At 38.5% G+C, this 22853-nt stretch overlaps 1 protein-coding gene across 3 annotated transcripts in view; it reads left to right on the forward strand.

The window, feature by feature from the left end:
* The window catches only part of C2H5orf34 (chromosome 2 C5orf34 homolog), a 32205-nt gene continuing 9352 nt past the window's right edge, over positions 1-22853 (forward strand). Inside the window, exons 1-8 of one of the 3 annotated variants that reach the window (XM_008992096.5) lie at positions 1-2571; positions 7347-7578; positions 8042-8131; positions 9995-10641; positions 12516-12611; positions 14323-14446; positions 20706-20797; positions 21678-21747. In XM_008992096.5, the coding sequence (XP_008990344.1) occupies positions 7384-7578; positions 8042-8131; positions 9995-10641; positions 12516-12611; positions 14323-14446; positions 20706-20797; positions 21678-21747 (1314 nt within the window). In that variant the 5' untranslated portion in view covers positions 1-2571; positions 7347-7383. Of the gene's footprint in view, positions 2572-3765; positions 4175-7346; positions 7579-8041; positions 8132-8460; positions 8585-9994; positions 10642-12515; positions 12612-14322; positions 14447-20705; positions 20798-21677; positions 21748-22853 lie in introns of those variants that run through there. The other 2 variants (XM_002745019.7, XM_035291601.3) reach the window with 2 other exon arrangements.

Genomic DNA, 22853 nt, shown 5'->3' on the forward strand with positions numbered 1-22853 from the left:
AATAAACAATTATACCTCAATAAAGAAAAGAAAAAAAAACACTTGGACAAAAATAGAGACCTCTTTTTTTCCTGATTGGTGTCAGAGAATATAAATCTTGAGTCCCTAAATCCCTAATATTCTGTACTCTGTCTGCCCACCTCTGTACCCCACTCCAGGATTCCTTTCCCTTCAGGCTTCTTTCCTCCCTAACCATGCTTAAACCACGCCTGCTTTATTTCAGTCCTTTTAAAGAGCACGCTCTTTCCCTTGGGCCTCACAGCTTTAACACAGGGACCTTAACCTCTGCTTGAAATACTTTTCCCCCTACCTTACCTGGCTAACATGTACTTAAACTTCAAATTTCAGTGGAAATATTTTCTCAGCGTAGGTTAAATCTGCTCATTACAGATATACCATGGAAATACTGCGAGTTCCATTCCAGACCACCACAATAAAGCAAATATTGCAATAAAGTAAGTTGGGAATTCTTTGGTTTCCCAGTACATATAAAAGTTACATTTATACTATACAGTAGGTTATTAAGTGTGCAATAGCATATTTTTCAAATGTCCATAACTTAATTTAAAAATTCTTTATTGCTAGAAAATAAAAATGATGAGTCTTCAGTGAATCATAATCTTTTTGCTGGTGAAGGGTCTTACCCCAGTGTTGATGGCTGTTGACTGATTTGGGTGGTGGTTGCTGAAGACTGGGATAGCTGTGGCAATTTCTTAAAATACGGCAACAATGAGGTTTGTCTCTTCCTTTCAATAAAGATTTATTTATTATGCAGTGCTGTGTGATAGCATTTTATGCACAGTAGACTTCTTTAAAAATTTGAGTCAGTCATCTTAAACCCTGCTGTTGTTTTATCAACAAAGTTTATGTAATATTCAAAATCCTTTGTTGTCTTTTCAACAATATTCAGCATCTTCACTAGGAGTGGTTTCCATTCAAGAAATTACTTTCTTTACTAATCCATAAGAAGCAACTTATCCATTCAAGGTTCATCAGGAGACGGCAGCAATTCAGTCACATCTTCAGGCTCCACTTCTCATTCTAGTTCTCTTGCTGTTTCCATCACATCTGCAGTCACTTCCTTCACTAAAGACCTGAACCCTTCAAACTCAACCATGAGGATTAGAATCAACTTCTTTCAAACTTCTCTTAATGTTGATATTTTGACCTCTTCCCAAGAAGCACAAATGTTTTTAATGACATCTAGAATGGTGAATCATTTCCTGAAGGTTTTCAATTGACTTTGCCCAGATCCATTAGAAAAACCACTTTCTATGGCAGCTATAGCCTCATGAAATGCATTTCTTCATAAGACTTGAAAATCAAAATTACTTATTGACCCATGGCCTGCAGAATGGATGCTGTGTTAGCAGGCATGAAAACTAATCTCCTTGTACATCTTCATCAGAGCTCTTAGGTGACGAAGTGCATTGTCAACAAGTAATATTTTAAAAGAAATATATTTTTCTGAGTGTGGTTCTCAACAATGGGCTTAAAATATTCAGCAAATCATACTGTAAACAGATGTGCTGTCATCCAGGCTCTGTTGTTTCCAGAGCACAGGCAGAGTAGATTTAACATAATTCTTAAGGAACCTAGGATTTTGAAATGGGAAATGAGCATTGGTTTCAACTTTAAGTCACCAGCTACATCAGACCTTCACAAGACAATCGGCCTGTCCTTTGAAGCTTTGAAACCAGGCACTGATTTCTCTCTGGCTATGAAAGTCCTAAATGGCATCTTCCACTAGAAGGCTGTTGCATCTGCATTAAAAATCTGCTGTTTAGTTTGGCTACCTTCATCAGTGATCTTTGTTAGATCTTCCGGATAACTTGCAGCTTCTACATCAGCACCTGCTGCTTCACCTTGCCCTTTTTTGTTACAGAGATGGCTTCTTTCCTTAAACTTCATGAACCAACCACTGATAGTTTCAAACTTTTCTTCAACTTCCTCACCTTTCTCAGCCTTCACAGAACTGAAGAGAGTTAGGGTCTTGTTCTGGATTAGGCTTTGGTTTAAGGGAATGTTGTGGCTGGTTTGATCTTCTATCCAGACCATTCAAACTTTCTCCATATCAGCACTAAAGCTGTTTGGATTTTTCTTATTATTCATGTGTTCACTGGAGGAGTACTTTTAATTTCCTTCAAGAATTTTTTCTTTTTATTCACAACTTGGCTGTTCGACACAAGAGGCTTAGCTTTCAGCCTATCTTGGCTTTCAACATGCCTTCCTTATAGGCTTATTCATTTCTAGCTTTTAAAGTGAGAGACATACAACTCTTTTACTTGGACACTTAGAGGCCACTGTATGGATATTAATTGGCCTAATTTCAATATTGTTGTGTCTCAAGGAATAGGGAGACTCCGGGAGAGGGAGAGAGATGAGAGCGGCCAGTGAGTAGAGCAGCCAGACACACGCAGTATGTATTGATCAACTTGTTAATGGTGGAAGAGATCTGAGTTACTGCAAGTTACTGGCAGCCTATCCTTATGGGTCCATGGCAACTTCAGTCCTGGCCTCCTCAGAAGATAGAATTTGACTGAGGGGCATAAAGCAGAAAAAGAGACCAAGGTAAGTTCCAGAGCAGGAATTGAAAGTTTATTTTTTAAAAAAAACCTTAGGACAGGAAAGGAAGGTGCGCATAGAAGAGACCCAAGTAGGCATGTGAAGTTTAAAGAGAGAAGGTCAAGTGCCCCATTTAACCATGATCCTAGGACTTTTATAAGCTTGCCTCTTTCCCATGATTATTCTGTTAGGGTGGGCTTTCACATGCTCAGAGCCTTCCTTACCCTTGAGAAGTGAGCACACAGTGTGTTTATGGGGTTATACACATGCCCATCTGAAGCTTTCTTCCTTTTTCCAGTGGAGTGTACCAGAAAGGTCATACTTTATCATTGTTTTCTCTTAACACACATGCCCAGGTAGTTGCTTCTCTCTAGGGCCTGTATTCAATTAACATTTTGATGCTACCAGGTGTGGACCATCAGGAAATGGCCTCTCCCTGGCACTGCCAAATTATCATTTTTAGAGAGGCAATGTGATAATTGCCAAACCATCACCCAACATTTTTAGTGGGTGGGTTGAGAGGGGAGAGCCTTCTCCTGCCCTGCTCATGCCTAACTACCTGTGACAGATTCAGTTTGCCATTTTATATCATATGGGCATGATCTGTGGTGCCCCAAAACAATTACAATAGTAACATCAAAGATCAGTGATCATACAGATCACCCTAACAGATACAAAAATAATGAAGAAGTTTGAAATACTGTGGGAATTACCGAAATGTGTCAAAGAGACACAAAGTGAGCACATGATGTTGGGAAAAAATGGCACCCATACACTTGCTCCATCAAGGTTGCTTCAGACATTCCATTTGTAGCAAACTCAGTATCTGCAAAGCACAATAAAATGCATAATAAAACAAGGTATGCCTGTCTGTGCCCTCACAAACCTCTGCATTTTATCTTAGAAACAAACTGTAATAAATGATTGTAATAAATTATTAAAAATAAGTACCACTCCACTAAAATGCGCTCTGTGGTTAGTTCCCGGCTGGAATGTGTAAAAGGCCGATCCTCAGCAGCCTTTATTATTAATACAACCAGGCAGGGCCGCTTTTGCGTGGAGCACCGGAAGTAAAAATCAAAGAGGAGCTGGCCGAATTCCGGACAAGGAACCAGCCCTCCCCTCCCTACACCTCGTAGTGCTTCGCCCTTCGCACGGAGAGCAGCGAGGGCAGCCCCCGGAGTGGAGGGCGGGACTTCCGGTCTTCCTTGTTGCGGAGCTGTGACGCGGCTCCCGGAGAGAGCGGGGAGTTTTGAATCGCTCCTGTTTTGTTTTCGTTTTGTCTTTTAGTGGTTACAGTTGACTCTTTAGTGGTTACAGTTGATTTTGTCTCCGTTTTCCTGCTGCCTGGAGGGCGTCTTGGTCAAAACACTCTCCCTGCGACCTTATTCCTCTAGGGTTGTGATTTTTTTTTCCTTCATCAAGAAATATCACTTACTGGTAACTTGTCAAACTCAAGAAATCCCTGGAGAAGCAGTCGTGGGCAGGCCCCGACGTTGCTGCTTCCGGAGCATTTTGGCAAATAAAAGCCAGGGACCGTTGCTGGCATCATTTACACAACTTTTCGGCTCCGAACTGCTGTGAGTGCAAGACGTTGGTGGTTGTTTTGGTAAGGCTCTTTCTGTAACTAGAGACTATAGCATTTTGAAAAAAATGAGGTTCTCATTCATGTCAAGAACAGACTTGTGGCTTTGAGTGTTAAACATACCCTGACGTAATGTGCTAAGTGGTGAGAACGCAAGAGGGAATGAGACAGTAGAGATGAGAATGGCGGTATGGGTCGGAGCGGGGTTACGTTTTCCTATGGTGTGCCAAGAACCTTAGACATTACACTGTTTCTTTGTGTATGCCTGATTATTTAAACGTAGAAAACTTCCTCAATAAAGCTATTAAAAAAAAGACTTGGCCAGAGATAAACTTTTTCCCCTCAAATTGGAATCAGGAAATGTTTTCCACCTGTGTATCAGCACCCGTTTTTTTCCCCTGAAAATAACAAATAGAAATACCAAGTAGACGTATCTGATATATACCTGTGTGTGTATATATATCTGTAATATATATTGCCATTTGATAAGTACATAAACAAGTGATGTAAAGCAGTTGGTATAGTCTGATTTGTGAAAAGTTACCTATGACATCAATACTAGAGATGGATTGGAGAGAGAAGAAATTCCAGACAGTTGCAGGCGTGGAGGGGAGAGTCCATGGCCTGAAATAGAAAAGGAGGTAAAGAGAGCCAGGTTCCAAAGAGAGACTTAGAAAATCAGCAGGACTTGTTACAGGGGCATGGAGGAAACACAGTGGAAAGTCAAATTTTAGAATATTGGCTACTAACAACCAGACGCCATGAATTCAAATTGCAAATTCAGGAGAAGCAATATACTTCTTAAAAATTTTACTTATTTTTCATCATTCAAATATTAATTGTGCCCTTACTATTTGCCTAATAATATTTTGGATGCCAGAGATACTGTTGAAGACAAAGTCCCTGCTTTGGTTGAGTTTATATCCTAGTGGGAGAAAACAAAAAGCAAGTAATAATTAATTTTGATGATAGATTCTATGAAGAAAAAAATTGAAGAGAGATGACAAATGATCGGGAGATGTTTGGGAGCATCTTTAACTTAGTTGGTTGTTAGGCCCTTGCAGGGATTACATTTGTGCTGAGACCTGGATGATAGTAAAGAACCAGACTTGTGATGAGCCAAGGAAAAGACAAGACGGGCTGAAAGAACAGTGCAAAGATTCTAAGATGGAAAAGAGCTTATTTAAAGAACATTAAAAATGCCAGTGTATCTAAAGTGCCCTGAAGAAGTAGGAGAGAGTTGAGAGATGACATTTGGAGAGGTAGATAGGACCAGACTGTGTGGCCTTTGTAGGCAGTAGTTCAGGAGTTTGGATTTTATTCTAAGTGGAAATGGAAGGTATTGGTGGGGTTTAAGCCATGAAGTGATAGATGTGATTTTTATTTAAAAAAATCCATCTGGCTACTACTGTATGCAGACTGGATTTGAGGGAAGAGATGAGAGTGAAAGTGAGATTAGGGGATATTACAGAAGTCTGCTATTGGTAGGAGTGATTAAGTTCCATTTTAGTTGAGTTTGGTTTATTTATGGGACAGGGACATAGAGCAGTCTAGCAGGCAGCCACCTGAAAGCTCTGTAAGAGGTCAGGTAGATTTAGAAATTCTCTAGAGAAAATAATTAAAAGTCGTGTGAATCTTCTCAGGAGAGACCATGTGGTTAAGTATTTACTTATATCCTGACATATCCACAGAAGATTCCAGATGCTATCACCTACAGCCAATTACGTAAATTGAAAGGGGATAAGGTTAAAAAAGACAAGGTAGGGCATATAAGTGATGTGAGTGTTTATGTTATGAAGGGATGAAACGGGAACTAAAATCGGGTCTTGAAGAATCCTTGATTTAAGGGAATGGTGAAGAAGAATGATTAAAGAAAGGTAGAAGTGAAGAAGAAAACTGGCAGCTCAATGTGGGAGGGGGTGGGGGAAGTAGGGGAAAAGAGAGTTTGGTGCAAGGGAATGTCGACAATGCTGTTACACATTGATGAGGTTTAGCAGGATGAAAACTAAAGTCATTGGGTGTAAGAAGAGATTGGTGACCATTGTAAAACAGTGTTGGTAGAGGTGAAAGCTTGATTGCAGTGGACTGAAGACTGATAGGAGAGAAGGTTGGTAGTGAGTGAATACTACACTTGAGCTGTTTAATGGTAAGAAGTAGGGATAAAGTAGTGGAAGTGTTATCTATAGAAAGTTATTTTTTTCTGGCAGGTAAAATTCAATTATCTGAGTAATAGAAGGGGATAATGTAGAAAGGGATGCGGTTAGTGTTAGAAAGTATTAAAAACATTTCTTAAGATTGACTGAGTGCCTGCAAGGCAGCATCCACATTGCTAGTCCCTGTCATATTTGTTTTCTCATTTCATCCACACAACAATCCTGTTACTACTCCTATTTTACAAATGAGGACAACCTGAGGCTTATAGCTAGCTAGTGAGTGGTAAGGTGTGAATGAAACCCAACTCTTTAATTCCCCTTCTGTCACCACTATATTGAGAGCTCAGGTGAAGAAAGAGTATTTTAGAGGTAGAGAAGTGGAAATTGAATGCAGTGAAATGAGGATGAATCCAAGACAATAGGAGATTAAGTTGCACAGTAGTAATAAAGAGCTACTTCCTTAATGCCAGTGTGGGGACAGGATTTGCAGGTATTTGGATTTCTTTTTCAGGGTTCTTTTTCCATAGGCCTAATAGTTACCTTTGCCTGCCTTTTGAATTTGTATTGCAAACAATTTGCTGCATTCTTACTGCAAAGGTGTAATTTGCTTATTATTTGAAATTTGAAATGAGAGAATGAGCATATAATTTATAGAAATTAAATTTCTTCTTGGTTATGTTCCTGCATTGGAGTAAACTTCTAGAAATTATAAACTTCTAAATAATGAGCCTATAATTTACAGAAATTAAATGTCAGTAGAAATGAAGCTATTAAAATTCTAAAGACAGTTATAACGTTGGGGGCTGTTTTCTCTTCTTGGTTATGTTCCTCCATTGGAGTAAACTTCTAGGGGTTAATTAAGGCATTTTGTTAAGAATGTTCATTTCAGATCTTTTAAGTATAGCTAGTAAGATCACTTTTCTTCCAACAAAAGTAAATGCAATGGCAATGTCCTCTTCTTAGAAAATGTACCCATTTATTTTGATACAACTTTTGTACATTAAGATAACTATTTGTGCTATTGTGTTTCCTATTTCATTCAGTCTTTGACTTAGAAAAACATCTTAGCCTGTCATAGTAATGGCAGCTGAACTACGAATGGTACTTTATGAAGATGATTCAGTACAAGTACAATATGTTGATGGTTCCAAATTGCAACTTTCTCCCTGCGGCTCTGAATTTTTATTTGAAAAGTCACCTCCTGTTTCAGCACATCCTTTAGAACAACCAGAAAGAATTCGTCAAAGGACACATTTTGTCGTTAGCACTTACAGAGTAAGTAAAGATATCACAAAAATGACTTTTTTCTTTTTTAGATACAGGTTCTTGCTCCGTCACTTAGGCTGGAGTGCAGTGGCACTATCATAGCTCACTGCAGCCTCGAACACCTAGGCTCAAGTGATTCTCCTGCCTCAACCTCCTTTTATAAGGGAGTTACTCTAGGACTACAGGCATGCACTACCACATTTGGCTAACTTTTTAATTTTTTGTAGAGCAATGTCTAGCTATATTGCACAGACTGGTCTCACACTCCTGGCCTCAAGTAATTTTCCTTCCCAACATGCCAGGATTACATGTGTGAACCACTGTACCTGGCCGAAACTACTCTTGAATACCAAAATATTGTTCATGTGGCTGGAATATGAAAATAAGTATTATGGATTATAATTTACTGTCATTTTTAATTGATTTTCAAATCATTTTATGTTAAGGTTGTATTTTATCTTTTTTTCCATAGGACAAACTACGGCGAGCCCTAGATTTTCGAAATTCTTCAGCTACTTGCCCTTTTTTATCTGAAACCATCATACCTTCTGAAAGAAAAAAGGTGATTTTTTTAACTTCATTTTTATTGGTATTATTTGAGGACAAGTAACTAGAAAGAGGTAATTTAATGTTTGGCCTTTTTTTTCTTTTTCAGGACAGTTTTCAGGACACATAGAAGTTACATAGTTTATCCCCTTGCCATTTTCTCTGTAGCCAAGGATTATAATCAGATTTTTTTAGATTGATGACTTTTTCATTCTCAGAGGTCTCAAAATTAAGAAATTATGTGACTATTTTCAATAATGTGTGGTATTTATTAATATATAGTAAAGATGTGTACTATGGGTACAATCTATTATTATTTTGCTTATATAGTATTTTATTTGGACTTTTAGGAATAATAATAACAACTGTCATTTACTGAGGGTCTGCTATGTCCAACAACTATGAACAATATTGGAAATATTTAATAACACCATACTAATCAAAATGGATGTCCATCCAATTAAAACAGGTATATTGGATAGATGGCAGCCTCTTTTTATAGGCAAGGAAATTATGCCTCAGAGAGTTTACCAAATTTGTCTATGGTGATTTTCTAAGTGGCAGAGTCAGGATTTGAACCTAGTCTGTCTGACTCTATAAACTTTGTTTCTCAACTACTTTCTGCTGGTACCTTTCTATGCTGTCAAGATGCCTGCTGGCTGAGTAATTTTATATTGTGGCAAAGGAGCCATAAAAAATTTAAGTTGTAACTTAGTCTAGAAGGGTAATTTTCCGTTGTGTCTTTTGAGTCACTTTATTCACTGAAACTGCTTAGCTTGTTGCTGATGCTGCAGCAGGATTATTACATAGTCTAACTCTAAAAGAGGACTTTAACTGATGACCATCCTTACAAAGGATTCAGCTTTGCTGTCAATAAATATAGCCCTCAATTTAGTGTCCTAACGTTGTACACATAGGTAGCATGGTAAATTTAGGAAGCTTTCTTGACAATAGTTTGTGTAAATATAAGTTTTACATAAATGGAATTGAAATGCTAAACACTTGGCAAAATTAATTTAGTAAAAAACTCTCTTGCAGTACATACTGTTTATAACATATGAAAAGACACACCAATACTGTTACTTGTTACGAGTCTGTTATTAGGATCGATTTTTCTTTGAGCAATCAAACTTTTTAAAATGTTCCTCTTTAAGCCTCCTGGAATTTATTTTAGTGTATGGTGTGCCAGGTACTACCCAGGTTGGGTTCTTTATACATGTTATCATATTTAGTCCATGTGGTAACCATCCAAGACAGAATTTCCCAAATGTTGTTCAATAATTCTAGTAGCAATTATTAAATAATTTTCTTTTTTCTCCCTTGCTCTGAAAAACTTATGTTATAACATATAACATTTTAAGATATGATTGAGTTTGTTTTTGAATTTTCTGAGTTCTGTCAATAATTTTTATGCTAGTCCCATACCATTTAAGCTATGATTGCTTTTATTTTTATTTAACACTTAAAAACAATTTTTTAGCTATGATTTCTTTTAATATAGTATATCACAGTGCTGGTCTTCCCTTATTTCTAGTCCTTCTCGGATTAAACTTTTGCAGGGTTGGGGGAGGGGTGCAAATTTGTTTATCTCTGATTCATTGTTCATTTAAAACCAAAATATATTTAACACTAAATATAATCATTTCTCTCATTTTGTGTATGTGTGTTTTACATCTTTTTTTTTTAAGGGAGATTATCTTAACAAATATTCTCTGGAAAATTATATATAAGCTGAGATCTGTCCCTCCAATTTTTCATTCTCTCTAGATAGTAAAATACAAATATTTGAGCTTCCTTACACAATACTTGAATATCAAATGTATGGAAAAATTGGACTGTTAACAGAAAATACTCACCATCTTTTTCCCCCTCATTTCAGCATATCTTTATTGACATCACAGAAGTGAGATGGCCCAGTCTTGATACAGATGGTAGCATGATATGTATGGAGAGTGGCATCGTGAAGATAACATCTTTAGATGGTCATGCTTACCTCTACCTGCCCAGATCTCAGCATGAATTTACAGTATATTTTTTGTGTAAAGTTAGCCAGAAGCCAGACTCATCTGCAGTGTTGTCAGAAACAAATAATAAAGTCCCAAAAGATAAACTAGTTGAAAAAGCTGGCAAAATCTGTACACATGGAAATTTATCAGGACAGAGAATGAAGAGTAAAGAAAATGAGCTTCATTGCCAGAGCATGAAATCCAAAGAAACTTTAAAGAAGATGAGTTGTGTACATGAAACTGGAGGGAAGGAAAAGCTGCCTTCACCTGGTACAAAGCACACATGTGTATACACATGGGTAAAGCAGTGCTGGTCTGTGGCTGCCTGTCCACAGGAATGGAAATATCCTTTGTCTTTAGCACTTCATTTTCATAATAAAATCAGCAATATGTCTAAAATTGATGCACACATTACTCAGAGTAGTTTTTTAGCTTATGATATTTCAGAGGAAAGAGAAAAAGTCATTTCTGTTCTTCCTAGGGCTCTGTCACTCAGCTGTCCAGTCCCACACCTGCACAGGTAATGCAAGAATGGCTATTGGTCATGAAGCTTTTAAGAGAGCCAGTCTTTACCTGGATAATTTCCTTTTTAACTGATACCATTCATAAGGAAAGTTTATTTAGCTTATCCAAAATTTTGCTTTTAACTGATGGTAAATAATTTCCCTAGCAAATGTGTTCCTCATGTTTCTTACTCTGTATCCTTGCATTGAATATTTATAGAAGGCTGACTCTTTACCTGGATAATTTCCTTTTTATCTGATACCATTCATAAGGAAAGTTTATTTAGCTTATCCAAAATTTTGCTTTTAACTGATGGTAAATAATTTCCCTAGCAAATGTGTTCCTCATGTTTCTTACTCTGTATCCTTGAATTGAATATTTATAGAAGGCTGACTCTAACACTAGATAAAGTCCAGTGACTACAGAAATGACTAAGATACAGTCCCTGTTTTATAGCAACTTAGAATCTAGTGAAGGTTGCTGTACTTAAAAAGATTATTAAAGTATGCTAAATGATGGGACAGGTGTCTGCACAGGGCTCTGTGGGCACAGGGGAGCACCTGCTGCTGCTCACTGGAGCCTGTGACCTTGCTTGCTGGAGTGTGGATCTGACACAGTTCTTTTGTCCATACCTAGCTTCAGAGGCTACCCCTGTCTTTGGTTCACTGACTAATATGTCTCTTCTCAAAAGGGGTACACATGGAGAAGCTTCTGGATGGCTAGGTATAAAGCTTCGTCCTCCACTAAGGATTATAGATTTGTAACATGAACTTCGAATAAATAGTGCAGTAATAATGATAATAACTAACACAAAACAGGTGCCGGGAACTGTTGGACTTTACCTGTTTGATTCTCAAAGTAATCCCATGAAGTTAAAAAGATATCATCCCTATATTGTAGAGGAACTTGAGACACAGAAATGTTAAATAACTTGAGCAAAGGCACACAGCTAATACTTGTAAAATTGAGATTTGATCCCAGGCAATCTCTGAGTATACATTTGTCATTTAAAACAAAAATATGGGCTATTAGCTTGTCATAATTATCTGGTTAAAATGAGAAAATTGAGTATTATGAGTACACATCAGAAGGGATTTATGCTTCAAAGTTAATAATTTTTCAATAACCACTATGTTTAGGTTGAAATCCATTATCCTTAACATAGCTTACGAGGTCTTTTGTGATCTAGTTCCTTCCTATATCTGTAATCCTCAACTCTATCACTAGTCTTGCCCTTGCTTTCTCTATTCTTAATAAGCTGGACGTTAGCAATCTCTGAAATTCTTGTTCAAGCTCTCTTTGACCACTTCGCCTACTCTTTACTTGCAGGAGCACTCTCTCTTTCTCTCAACTAGCTAACTCGTGCTCATTTCCTGGTTTCAGCTTAAACCTAACTTCTTCAGGGTGGTTTTCCTGACTACCCTAAACAAGTTAAGTCCTATATAATTCCATAGCATACAGTACTTCCCTTTTCTTTACATTCAATGTTTACTATTTAACGTCCTTGCTGGAGGAATCATCATTGAGGGCAGGGACCATATCTGCTTTCTTTGGTTGTTATATCCACAGTGCGTATAGCACAGTGCTTGGCCCACCATAGATGTGTTAGTATTTTTTCGTTTTAATCCAGACTAAAGTTTAAATGTTAGTAAAACTGTTAATTTATGTTATTGTGCAGAGATTCAATAATGAGATTATTGAAAATACTAAAAAAATTACATGGAAAAAGATTTGCTTTTATGTTTCATTAATATACCTTCATATTTTTATTATTTGATCTAGTGAGTTAAACAAGAAATTAATCTTGTTACGGTAGCACTATTTTGTTAACTTCTAAATCCAATTATATTGAGCAACCAGCAAAAATAGCTTGTATTTTATCCTTCACAGGTGGAATTTTTGTGATTCACTTTTACAGAAACAATCTGATGAATATTCCTATCCTGAACTAGTGAAAATGGTTTGGTACAAAGGTGTTACATATAGGTAAGTCACCAGTGTTGGCTCCTGTGTTGGACTTAGAGCTGTTTATTGATGTCACAGAGAAGATGGGACTAGCTGTAGACAGACTCTCAGAAGAGAACACAGTTCTGCTGGACCAACTGTGCTCCTGTGTTTGGTCCTGAATTTTACAAGTCTCAAAACTAATGTTATTAGTGCACACGGGGGTCTTGTGACTCACTCACATTAACTATTTTTATATGTGGTACCTCCAAAGCCAGTGAGGGATCAGTTTTGCTAGTGAAAGTAATATTTATATCAGTTATTTAGGTCACCCCTTCCAAGCACTGGAGGATCAAGTTGTTTGAATTAGTCAAAACAGGATTGCTTGAGCATGGTATTGAGGAACTTCTCTTCCCATCCACAAGGGGTGTGGTTTCAAAGCAGGAGTTTCCTGGGCTCCACGACTCCATCTGGGAACCAGAGGGGTTTCAAATGTAAAGTTCTTTGTCTGGGTTTCCACCGGATCTAGGTGGGGAAAGCCAGGTGGGCTCCTTTGTCCCCCGCAAAAACCGCTGAAAGCTCTGGGAGGAGGGGGCTCAGACTTGTGGACCAAGTAGCCAATCCGGTATCAGAGTCAAAGATCAATCACTCCAGAGAAAGTTTGAAGGAACTCCTCTCATTGGATGAGAACATGAATGGGGGGGAGAATAACAAGGGTTAAAATTCAGCTGCTCCTTACCAAACAGATTCCTTCTCTGGGTCCCCTCCCACAATAGCATGGGAGCTGTTTTTCTCTCTGTCTCTCTCGTCTAATAAATGGCTTTTCTGCAAAAACTCTGGGTCCACAAAAGGCAAACTCACCTCACCTTCAGGGCCCCTTTCCCCATTCTTCTAGGTTAGCGAGGATAGAACCTCTTCAGAACTGGGAGGGAGCTAAGTATGCTCCCTGGATTACAATATTAGAGAAGTTAGATCACCTAAGGGAGATTTTGGCCTTCATTCACAAAGCAAATATTTGTTAGTGGCTGCTCTGCCAGCACTATTCCACTGAATTATCCCTCCCCCACAACAAAGGATACCCTTCTACTGACTAGAATACTAGTGTTAGCCACATTGAGTTTCACTTCCATGAATAATACCAGAAGAGCACTGCTAAATTTTTGGAGAGTGAATGGGCTCTCCTTTTCCTATGTGAAGACCTATTCCTTCTGATAACATATGCTAACATGTTTGTTAATAAAATTACCTTGACTTAAGTTTCTATGTGGTATATACCCAATGCCTTGATTGTACCTGGCTGCTCCAGGTACAGCTACCTTTTCTTAGGGATAGCCCCTTGTACTGATGACTAATCTAATCCATAAAGTATTGATTCCACTAGTTTCATTAATCTGTTTTCAAGCTCTGGAAATGTTGTATTTAACTCCTTTGCAATAGACGTTGCTTTGGTGACTTTTTTATGCCATCCTTATGATTGGCAGTGGGGATATCAGATAAGACAGAATGCCTGAATTCCAGAAGCTCCGAGTTTAGTTGTTGAAATAAATGCATAAACCAATTCCATTTATCTTTTTGTGAAAGAGTTAATTTAGCTGGTTGGGTTCAGAATATGAAATTATCTGCTTCACTGGACAGGCAAAAAGACTGTGCTGCTTTGCTTGGGTTTTGTTTTTATTGTTTTTTGATGACTGTCTTCATGCATGTTTTAATCTCAAGTGGAAAAATATTTTAATGGTTTATTTCTCTTTCTTAGACTTACCCATCAAAATATGAACTCAATAGAGATTTATCCTGGAGATGGATCTGTTTTCAGATCAGAAGGGGCTTATTTTGGGAATTACTTTACATATTATTCCATTCAAGAAGGATCAGATGAGGTAAGCCAACAATGAACTCAAGAAGATTTTTGGTGTATAGCTCTTTCTAAATAATTCCAAATATATATGGGAAATTTGGTTATTATATAACACTGCTTCCTACTCTCATCTGGAGAATTAATATACTCTTACTGCTGGCATTGGCACAGTAATCATTAACCACCTTGTTTTTGCTGTATTTTCACCTGCTATATCCATTTGCCTTACCAATTTATGTTTAAATCAGAAACTTTGTTTTGTCATAGACTTTATCAAATGGACAATACTGAAACCAGGAGCATTACTTTGAGTTAATATACTACTTTGAATTAATATTTGTGCATTAAAAAGCAAAAGCACATTCTTTTTCCCCACCATATAATTGTTTGTGTATTTTAAGCACCTTTTTACTTCTAAATCTTTATATATAACCAGACAGTTGAACAAGATTGTTCTCTGTTATTGAAAACAGTGAAATGTAACATGGTATAATTACTAGACCATAGTCTTAATGATGTCAATATTTTGTTAATGAGTTTTAATTTGCTTATTACCACTCTGATTTTTTTTTTTTTTTTTATTGAGACGGAGTTTCGCTCTTGTTACCTAGGCTGGAGTGCAATGGCGCGATCTCGGCTCACCGCAACCTCCGCCTCCTGGGTTCAGGCAATTCTCCTGCCTCAGCCTCCTGAGTAGCTGGGATTACAGGCACGCACCACCATGGCCAGCTAATTTTTTGTATTTTTAGTAGAGATGGGGTTTCACCATGTTAACCAGGATGGTCTCGATCTCTTGACCTCATGATCCACCCACCTCGGCCTCCCAAATCACTCTGATATTTTATATCCACCGTTTCATAGCAATCACTGTAGTATCACACTGCTTTGCATGCTAGAACAAAATAAGTATGTTTTTTCTCTTCATTACAGAGTGGAATATTTAAATGCTAATCAGATTATCAGAATCCTTAGGGAGTGGAGTTAAAAATTGAGATTTTTTTTAACTTTGGAAATTTCAAACATATACAAAAGTAGACAAATATAATGGACCACTAAGTACCCATCATCCATCTTGTTCATTTCTACTTCCTATTGCCCCCTCCATGCCCTGTTTAAGTAAACTGAATATTGTTTTATTCATAAATACTTCAGTATATAATGGAACAGATTCCCAACTGGGGTCTATTTCTAGGAAAGTATTTAGTAAATAAATATTAATTGAACAGTAACGCTTTGGCAGGCACTCTGGTAAGCACTGGGAGGGATGAAGATGAAGAAGAGTGCCTGCCCTCAAGGGTTCACAGTCTTGTGTTCAGTCAGAGAGACAAACAAGTAAATGAGATACAAGTGTGCCCAGTAACATGTATATGTATATATGGGTATGTGTGTGTATATAGTGCATCAGACAGTCAAGTGAGCAAGCAAGAGTAGGTATGCATAGTCACATTGCTGGCTGCTATATATCAGAGGGTTTGTAGAATTGAAAGATAAAAGGAGTATATCTTCCTGGAGCTACTAAAAACAAAATGAGCTGGGTGAGGTGGCAGGTGCCTGTAATCCCAGCTACTCAGGAGGCTGAGGCAGGAGAATCGCTTGAACCTGGGGTGCAGAGGTTGCAGTCTGCTGAGATTGCTCCACTGAACTCCAGCCAGTGCACTACAGCCTGGGTGACAAAGTGAGACTCCATCTCAAAGAAAGAAAGAAAGAGAGAGAGAGAGAAAGGAAAAAGAAAGGAGGGAGGAAGGAAGGAAAGGAAGGAAGGGAAGGAAGGAAGGGAGGGAGGGAAGGAAAGAAAGAAAAGAATGAGGAAGCTGTGGATGCATAGAGAAATAGATTCTGGAAGATCTCAAAGATATTGTTGAGTGAAAAAAGGAAGTTGTGCCAGAACATGTACAGTGATATCTTTTGTGTAAAGAACAAAAAATAAACCCCATACCTATATAGTACTTTCTGTAACACACAGGCACAAGCACAAGAAAGGATCTGGGCAAATACACACTGAAGTAGTTAACATTTGGGAAGGAGTATGGGATTTTGTGAGGGAGGAGCAGCCAGGACTAATTTTCATACTTTTTAAACTTTTTTTTTTTTTAACAAGAAAAGCATAGTAATATTCATTGTGTAAATAAAAATTGAAATAGGAAGATTGGCAGATACAGTGTAAGTGCTTCAACAGAGAAAAGAACTTGGAGGCCAGGTGCAGTGGCTCATGCCTGTAATCTTTGGGAGGCTGAGGCAGGCAGATCACAAGTTCGAAACAAGCCTGACCAACATGGAGAAACCCCATCTCTACTAAAAATTCAAAAATTAGCCGGGCTTGGTGGCCCATGCCTATAATCCCAGCTACTTGGGAGGCTGAGGCAGGAGAATCACTTGAACCCAGGAAGTGGAGGTTGCAGTGAGCCAAGATTGTGCCATTGCACTTCAGCCTGGGCAACAAGAGCAAAACTCTATCTAAAAAAAAAAAAAAAAGAACTTGGTGCTTTGGGATGTCATAATAAAGGGCACCTGACCCAGTGTTTGAGGTTCCAGAAACAAACAATTCCTGAAGGAAAACTTGGCTAAGCTAGGATCTATAATTCCAAAGGAGGAGTCCTACAAAAGACAGATGGAGGTAGGAGGAGCATATAGCTAAGGGAACAATTTACTTTCTCTTTGTATGGCTGGGTTCTTGTCACCCAGATTTCTATCTAAACGTCATCTCCTCACAGAAGCTTTTCCTGACTATTCACATTAAAGGAGCTACCCATGACACTCCCTATCATGACATCCTCACTTTTCTTCATAGCACTGAATACTGGGTGACATTTCTTATTGATGTATGTTTGTTCACTGTCAGCCACACTAGAGTTAAACCCTATCTTATTCAACACATTATTGTTGCTGGTTCTTAGAACAGTTTATGAATAGCACCTAACTGGACACAAGAGCCTGGGGTGAGTGTGGAGTGTTGAAGGAAGTGAAAATGTTGTAGTTTTGTAGATCAAAACATAGATGGGATGCTGGGGGGCATGTCCAAAGAAGAGGCCAGATCACTAAGTTGGCCAGCTCATAACTGGAGCTGAGAAACCTCACTGCATTTGAGGAACCAGTGAAGGACTTCAAGTAGGCAAGTGACATCATCAAACTTATGTTAGATCATTTCAGAGGAAGATGACCTGGGTGGGAAGGAGGTGAAACTTGAAGCTGTAGAACCAGTTAGAACACATGTATAGTAGTTCAAGTGAAGGCCAGGAAGTAGTAGGGAAAATGGAAATAAATATTAAGGAGACACAAGAAATATTAAGGAGTTAGAACTGATTCCTGACTAGACATTGAGGATGAGGAAGGAGTTCAAAGGGATGCCAAATTATTAATAAATCAGTGAATGGTGGTACCAGGTAATGTGTGAAACCAAAATTTTTATCAAATCTAAATTTTTTTGATGCTGGCTTTTTTTTTCTTTTGAGCTTACCATGAGATGTCAATTAAAGAAGAATTTGAGATGATTAAAATTCAACTAGATCTCAACCCCACCTGCCTAATAGATTATAAGACACTCACTTTTAATTGTAAGATGGATCCAGAGTTCAGAGAGGTTAAATTGTAAAAATAAGCATTTTAGACTTAATGAAATAGGGTTATGGAAATAAGAACCCAGAAGGAACTCAATATCCAGTAAGGAAGACATAAATAATTAAAATATGGTATTTAGAGTGCCTCCCATGTGCTAAGCACTAATTTATTGTTGCTGGTTCTTAGAACAGTTTATGAATAGCAAATTCTAATAAATGGTGAAGATACAGACATGAGCAAAACAGACACAGCCCCTTCCCTCATGGAGCTTCATTCTAACAGGGAAAACAGACATTAAGTAAAAAATTATTAAACTGAAATTGTAATTAGGACCAAGAGGCAAGATTAGAGGGAACTGTGCTTGTGGGCATAACTAGGGGATTTCTCCTAGTCTATGGAACCTCTGCAATGGCTTCCCTGAGACTGAAGGAAAAATAGGTGTTAGCCAGGCAAAGGAAGGTGCTGGAAGAGGGAACTGAGTTTCAGGTAGAGGGAACAACATATGATTAAATAATATACCAAAGGTAAATACAGCATAGAGAAAGTGAAAGTGAAAATTGTGAAATGAGGCTAATTCGAGTTTTAACTTGGTTATGTTGAGATGTCTATTGTGATATCCAAAAGAGAAGCCCAATAGAGATTTAGATAACCAGATCTATAGACCAGGATAAAAGGACAGAGACTTTTGTTTGGTACCTATTACATGCTAAATTCTGCCCCAGGTACTTTATATGTGTATTATATCATTAATCCTCAGATCAATCTGGATGGTAGGCAGTATCTCCATTTCACAGGCTGCAGGCACTGAGGCTTACAAAAGGTTGTATAGCCTGTCCATAATTACAGTTGTTAAGAGGCAGTCCTGTGATTTGAATCCACATCTGTCTGACTTTGAAGACCATCTTCTTCCCCTAAGGGTAAAGAGTATAAGCTGCACTCTTTTGGTGATTTAAATCAGATCTCTCCTGTCTCTTAGCCCTCAGTCTCAATTTTCTCATCTAAAACACAAGCATCAATAGTTATTTCAGAATTATTTTGAGGAATAAATGAGATAATCCATGTAAAGTAGGTAGGATAGTGCCTAGCACATAGTGTCTGCTCCATAAATGTTAGCTGTTGCTATTATGTAATTTAATGTGAACACAGTTTTGGACTCTTTCGGGATTACCTAGAAAGAAATCAAGAAGTCAGAAGAGAAGGTTGGAGACAGAGTCCTGGGAAACACTAGCAAGTCTAAAGAAGAGGAAATTCAGAAAGAATTAAAAAAAATTTTTTTTCAAATTTCAATAATCTCAGCCCATAATAATTTTTACTTCCACAAACTATAGCAATAGTTCTTCCATTAATGTAGCAAAATGGTATATTCATTCAATTAAAATGTTTTTTTTCAAATCCGCATAGCTATTTCTTTTTGTGTTAAGGGAAAGGGGTGGCTTGTGATAAATTTCCTGCTAATGTGTAGGAAAATTAGTTTGGTTAGCATGTAAATATGCCTAATATTTAAATTGGGCAATAAGTTATAAGTTATTAGAATATAATTTTTGGGCCAGGCACAGTGGCTCATGCCTGTAATCTCAGCACTTTGGGATCCTTGAGCCCAGGAGTTTGAGACCAGCCTGAGTAATATAGTAAGACCTCACCTATACAAAAAACTTAAAAAATTAGCTGGTCATTGTGGCATGTGCCTGTGGTCCCAGCTACTCAGGATGCTGAGGAGGGAGGAATGCTTGAGCCAGAGGCTGCAGTGAGCTGTAATCGCACCACTGTACTCCAGCCTGGGAGACAGAATAAGACCCTGTCTCAAAAAAATAAAAAAATCTATATATATATATTTAATTTCAAGATATATATATATAACTTTTGAATGAATGGGAGTAATTCTATATTTTTTTAAACTGGGAAAATGAAAAAGCTTCATAAAATAACTTTAAAGATATACAGATTTTGGGCCGGGTGCGGTGGCTCAAGCCTGTAATCCCAGCACTTTGGGAGGCCAAGGCGGGTGGATCACGAGGTCGAGAGATCGAGACCAACCTGGTCAACATGGTGAAACCCCGTCTCTACTAAAATACAAAAAAAAAAATTAGCTGGGCATGGTGGCATGTGCCTGTAATCCCAGCTACTCAGGAGGCTGAGGCAGGAGAATTGCCTGAACCCAGGAGGCGGAGGTAGCAGTGAGCCGAGATCGCGCCATTGCACTCCAGCCTGGGTAACAAGAGCGAAACTCCGTCTCAAAAAAGAAAAAAAAAAAAGATACACAGATTTTGCTGGACGCGGCAGCTCACGCCTGTAATCCCAGCACTTTGGGAGGCTGAGATGGTCAGATCACAAGGTCAGGAGATCAAGACCATCCTGGCCAACATGGTGAAACCCTGTCTCTACTAAAAATACAAAAATTAGCCAGGCGTGGCAGCACATGCCTGCAATCCCAGCTACTCGGAAGGCTGAGGCAGGAGAATTGCTTGACCTGGGAGGCGGAGGATGCAGTGAGCTAAGATCATGCCACTGCAGTCCAGCCTGAGCAACAGCATGAGACTGTCTCAAACACACACACACACACACACACACACGCATACCCCTACATACATACAGGTTTTATGGGCTTTAGTTTGTTAAAATAACTATTCATTTTGTCACTATTGTAAAAACATTTCAAGGAAAAACAGCTAAGTAATAAAGGCCAAAATTTATTATTAATGAGATTTTTCATTTTAACTAATTTTCAGAAAGAAGAGAAAACTTACTCAGTAAATAACCTTCCTCCAGACAGACCAGGAAGTCTGTTCTCTGTCTGTTCTCTAATTAAACAGGCAACAAGGTAAGTTCTTCCTATTCAATTGAATCAAATGTTATGTATCTAAACATTTTGGCACATTTTCTTGTGGTTAAGGGTAAGATTAAGAATTGGCAGGTAGAATGGAAATATATGCTTTGGTAAAATTTGTCAACATTTTTGGTCTCGTATTTATAAAATAAGGTAATTTTTATGTCATTTATTAAGAGTACTTCTGGCTTTGTAATTTAAATATGGAGAAATATCCATATATGGTGAGCAAGTGCCGAGAGGAAGTAAGTGCCCTTTCTCTGGATAAGTATGGCATTGTTATTGTTCCTTGAAATCAAGTTGGAGATTTGATGATACATTTAAAATGTTTATACTTCTTTATTATCTTCAGAGTAATAGATATCTGAGAGTATAGTAGTGATTAAGCATAGGTTGGTTCTTTGGTTCATGTATTTTTAAAATTCTCTCAGTCTGTGGCACCCAGAATAATGCAAGTGGATTGTTGTATTACATTATTTCTTTTTGTAAATTTATGTACAAAATTTCCAAAATAGATTTGAAGAAGCATATTTTCTAATTTGATTTCCTAGGGATAGTTGATTTACATCCCTACCATTTTTAGGCTATGTGAAACCTTCCAGGCACTGTGAATGCATCACCTTTTAAATTCCTGAAAATTCTGTCCATGGAATCATTTCATTGCTAAATATTAGAGAATAGCCTTACCATAGGTAAGATTAGCACAGTAGTTCCCTTCTAGGGGCTTAAGGATTTCTGGAAGAAAGAGTTCCCAACACATTTCAGTGGAAATGATTTACTGATCATATCAAATGTTTTACGGCAGTGAAAATGGGTTGCTAGAATTGGAAAATATCATTTGCAAATGTTTAAGTAGTATTTTTCATGTTCACAGAATTCTTCAACATTGTGTGATGATGAGACTTTCTTTAAGCCATAACTATCGTATATGCTGCTGGAAAATGGTATGTTAAAATAATTTTAAAAGCAAGAGATTGGCCAGGCATGGTGGCTCACACCTGTAATCTCAACACTTTGGGAGGCTAAGGCAGGCAGATCACCTTAGGTCAGGAGTTCAAGACTAGCGTGACAAAGATGGAGAAACCCCGTCTCTACTAAAAATACAAAATTAGCACATGCCTGTAATCCCAGCTACTTGGAAGGCTGAGGCAGGAGAATTGCTTGAACCTGGGAGGCAAAGGTTGTGGTAAGCTGAGATTGCTTCATTTTACTCCAGCCTGGGCAACAAGAATGAAACTCAAGAGGGGAACGGATCCAAGATGGCCAATCGCTAACATCCCGGGATTGCAGCTCTCAGGGAAGGCGCAGAGAACTAGAGGACGCCACACTTTCAGACAAATTCTGGTCGCTCACAGAGCAGAAGATCCCCCAGTGGAGGAAACACACGGGTGGCCAGCGTGACTCTCGTGGCCGGCGCAGTGGTTCCACCGGCACCTCGGCGTGGCAGCTCTCGGAGCAGAGTAAACAGGGTTGGAGGACCCACAAGGGCCCCCAGCACGACACCAGAACCCGGCGCAGCGGCTGTGAGGGCACCTCGGTGCGGCAGTGCTCGGCACAGAGTAAACGGGACCGGTTTCCCTTCTGACCGAGGTTTGGAGCCCCGAGAAGGCAGAGTCACCTATTACGGACACAAGAAGGAAGCCAGACAGGAGAATCCTGGAAAGAAAAGCACCATCAGTTATAACTCCACTGCTCTGGCCCTGGGAACTAACAACCTGGATGCCCACTCAAGAGACCTAATCTGAAAGTTGGTAATTTCAAAGACGGCAGGAGGATAAATTTACAATGACAGGAAGAAACCAGCGTAAAAAAGCTGAGAATACTCAAAGTCAGAACACCTCTTCCTCTAAAGATGATCACAGTTCCACATCAACAATGGAACAAGGCTTGATGGAGAACGAGCGCCTCCTGATGACAGAATCACTCTTCAAGGAATGGATAATAACAAACTTCAGTGAGTTAAAAGAACATGTTGTAGCCCAATGTAAAGAAACTAGGAACTTTGAAAAAAGGTTTGATGAAATCCTATTGAGAATAGACAACTTAGAGA

Source organism: Callithrix jacchus, chromosome 2, assembly GCF_049354715.1.
Source record: "Callithrix jacchus isolate 240 chromosome 2, calJac240_pri, whole genome shotgun sequence".
NCBI classification, from domain to species: Eukaryota; Metazoa; Chordata; class Mammalia; order Primates; family Cebidae; genus Callithrix; species Callithrix jacchus.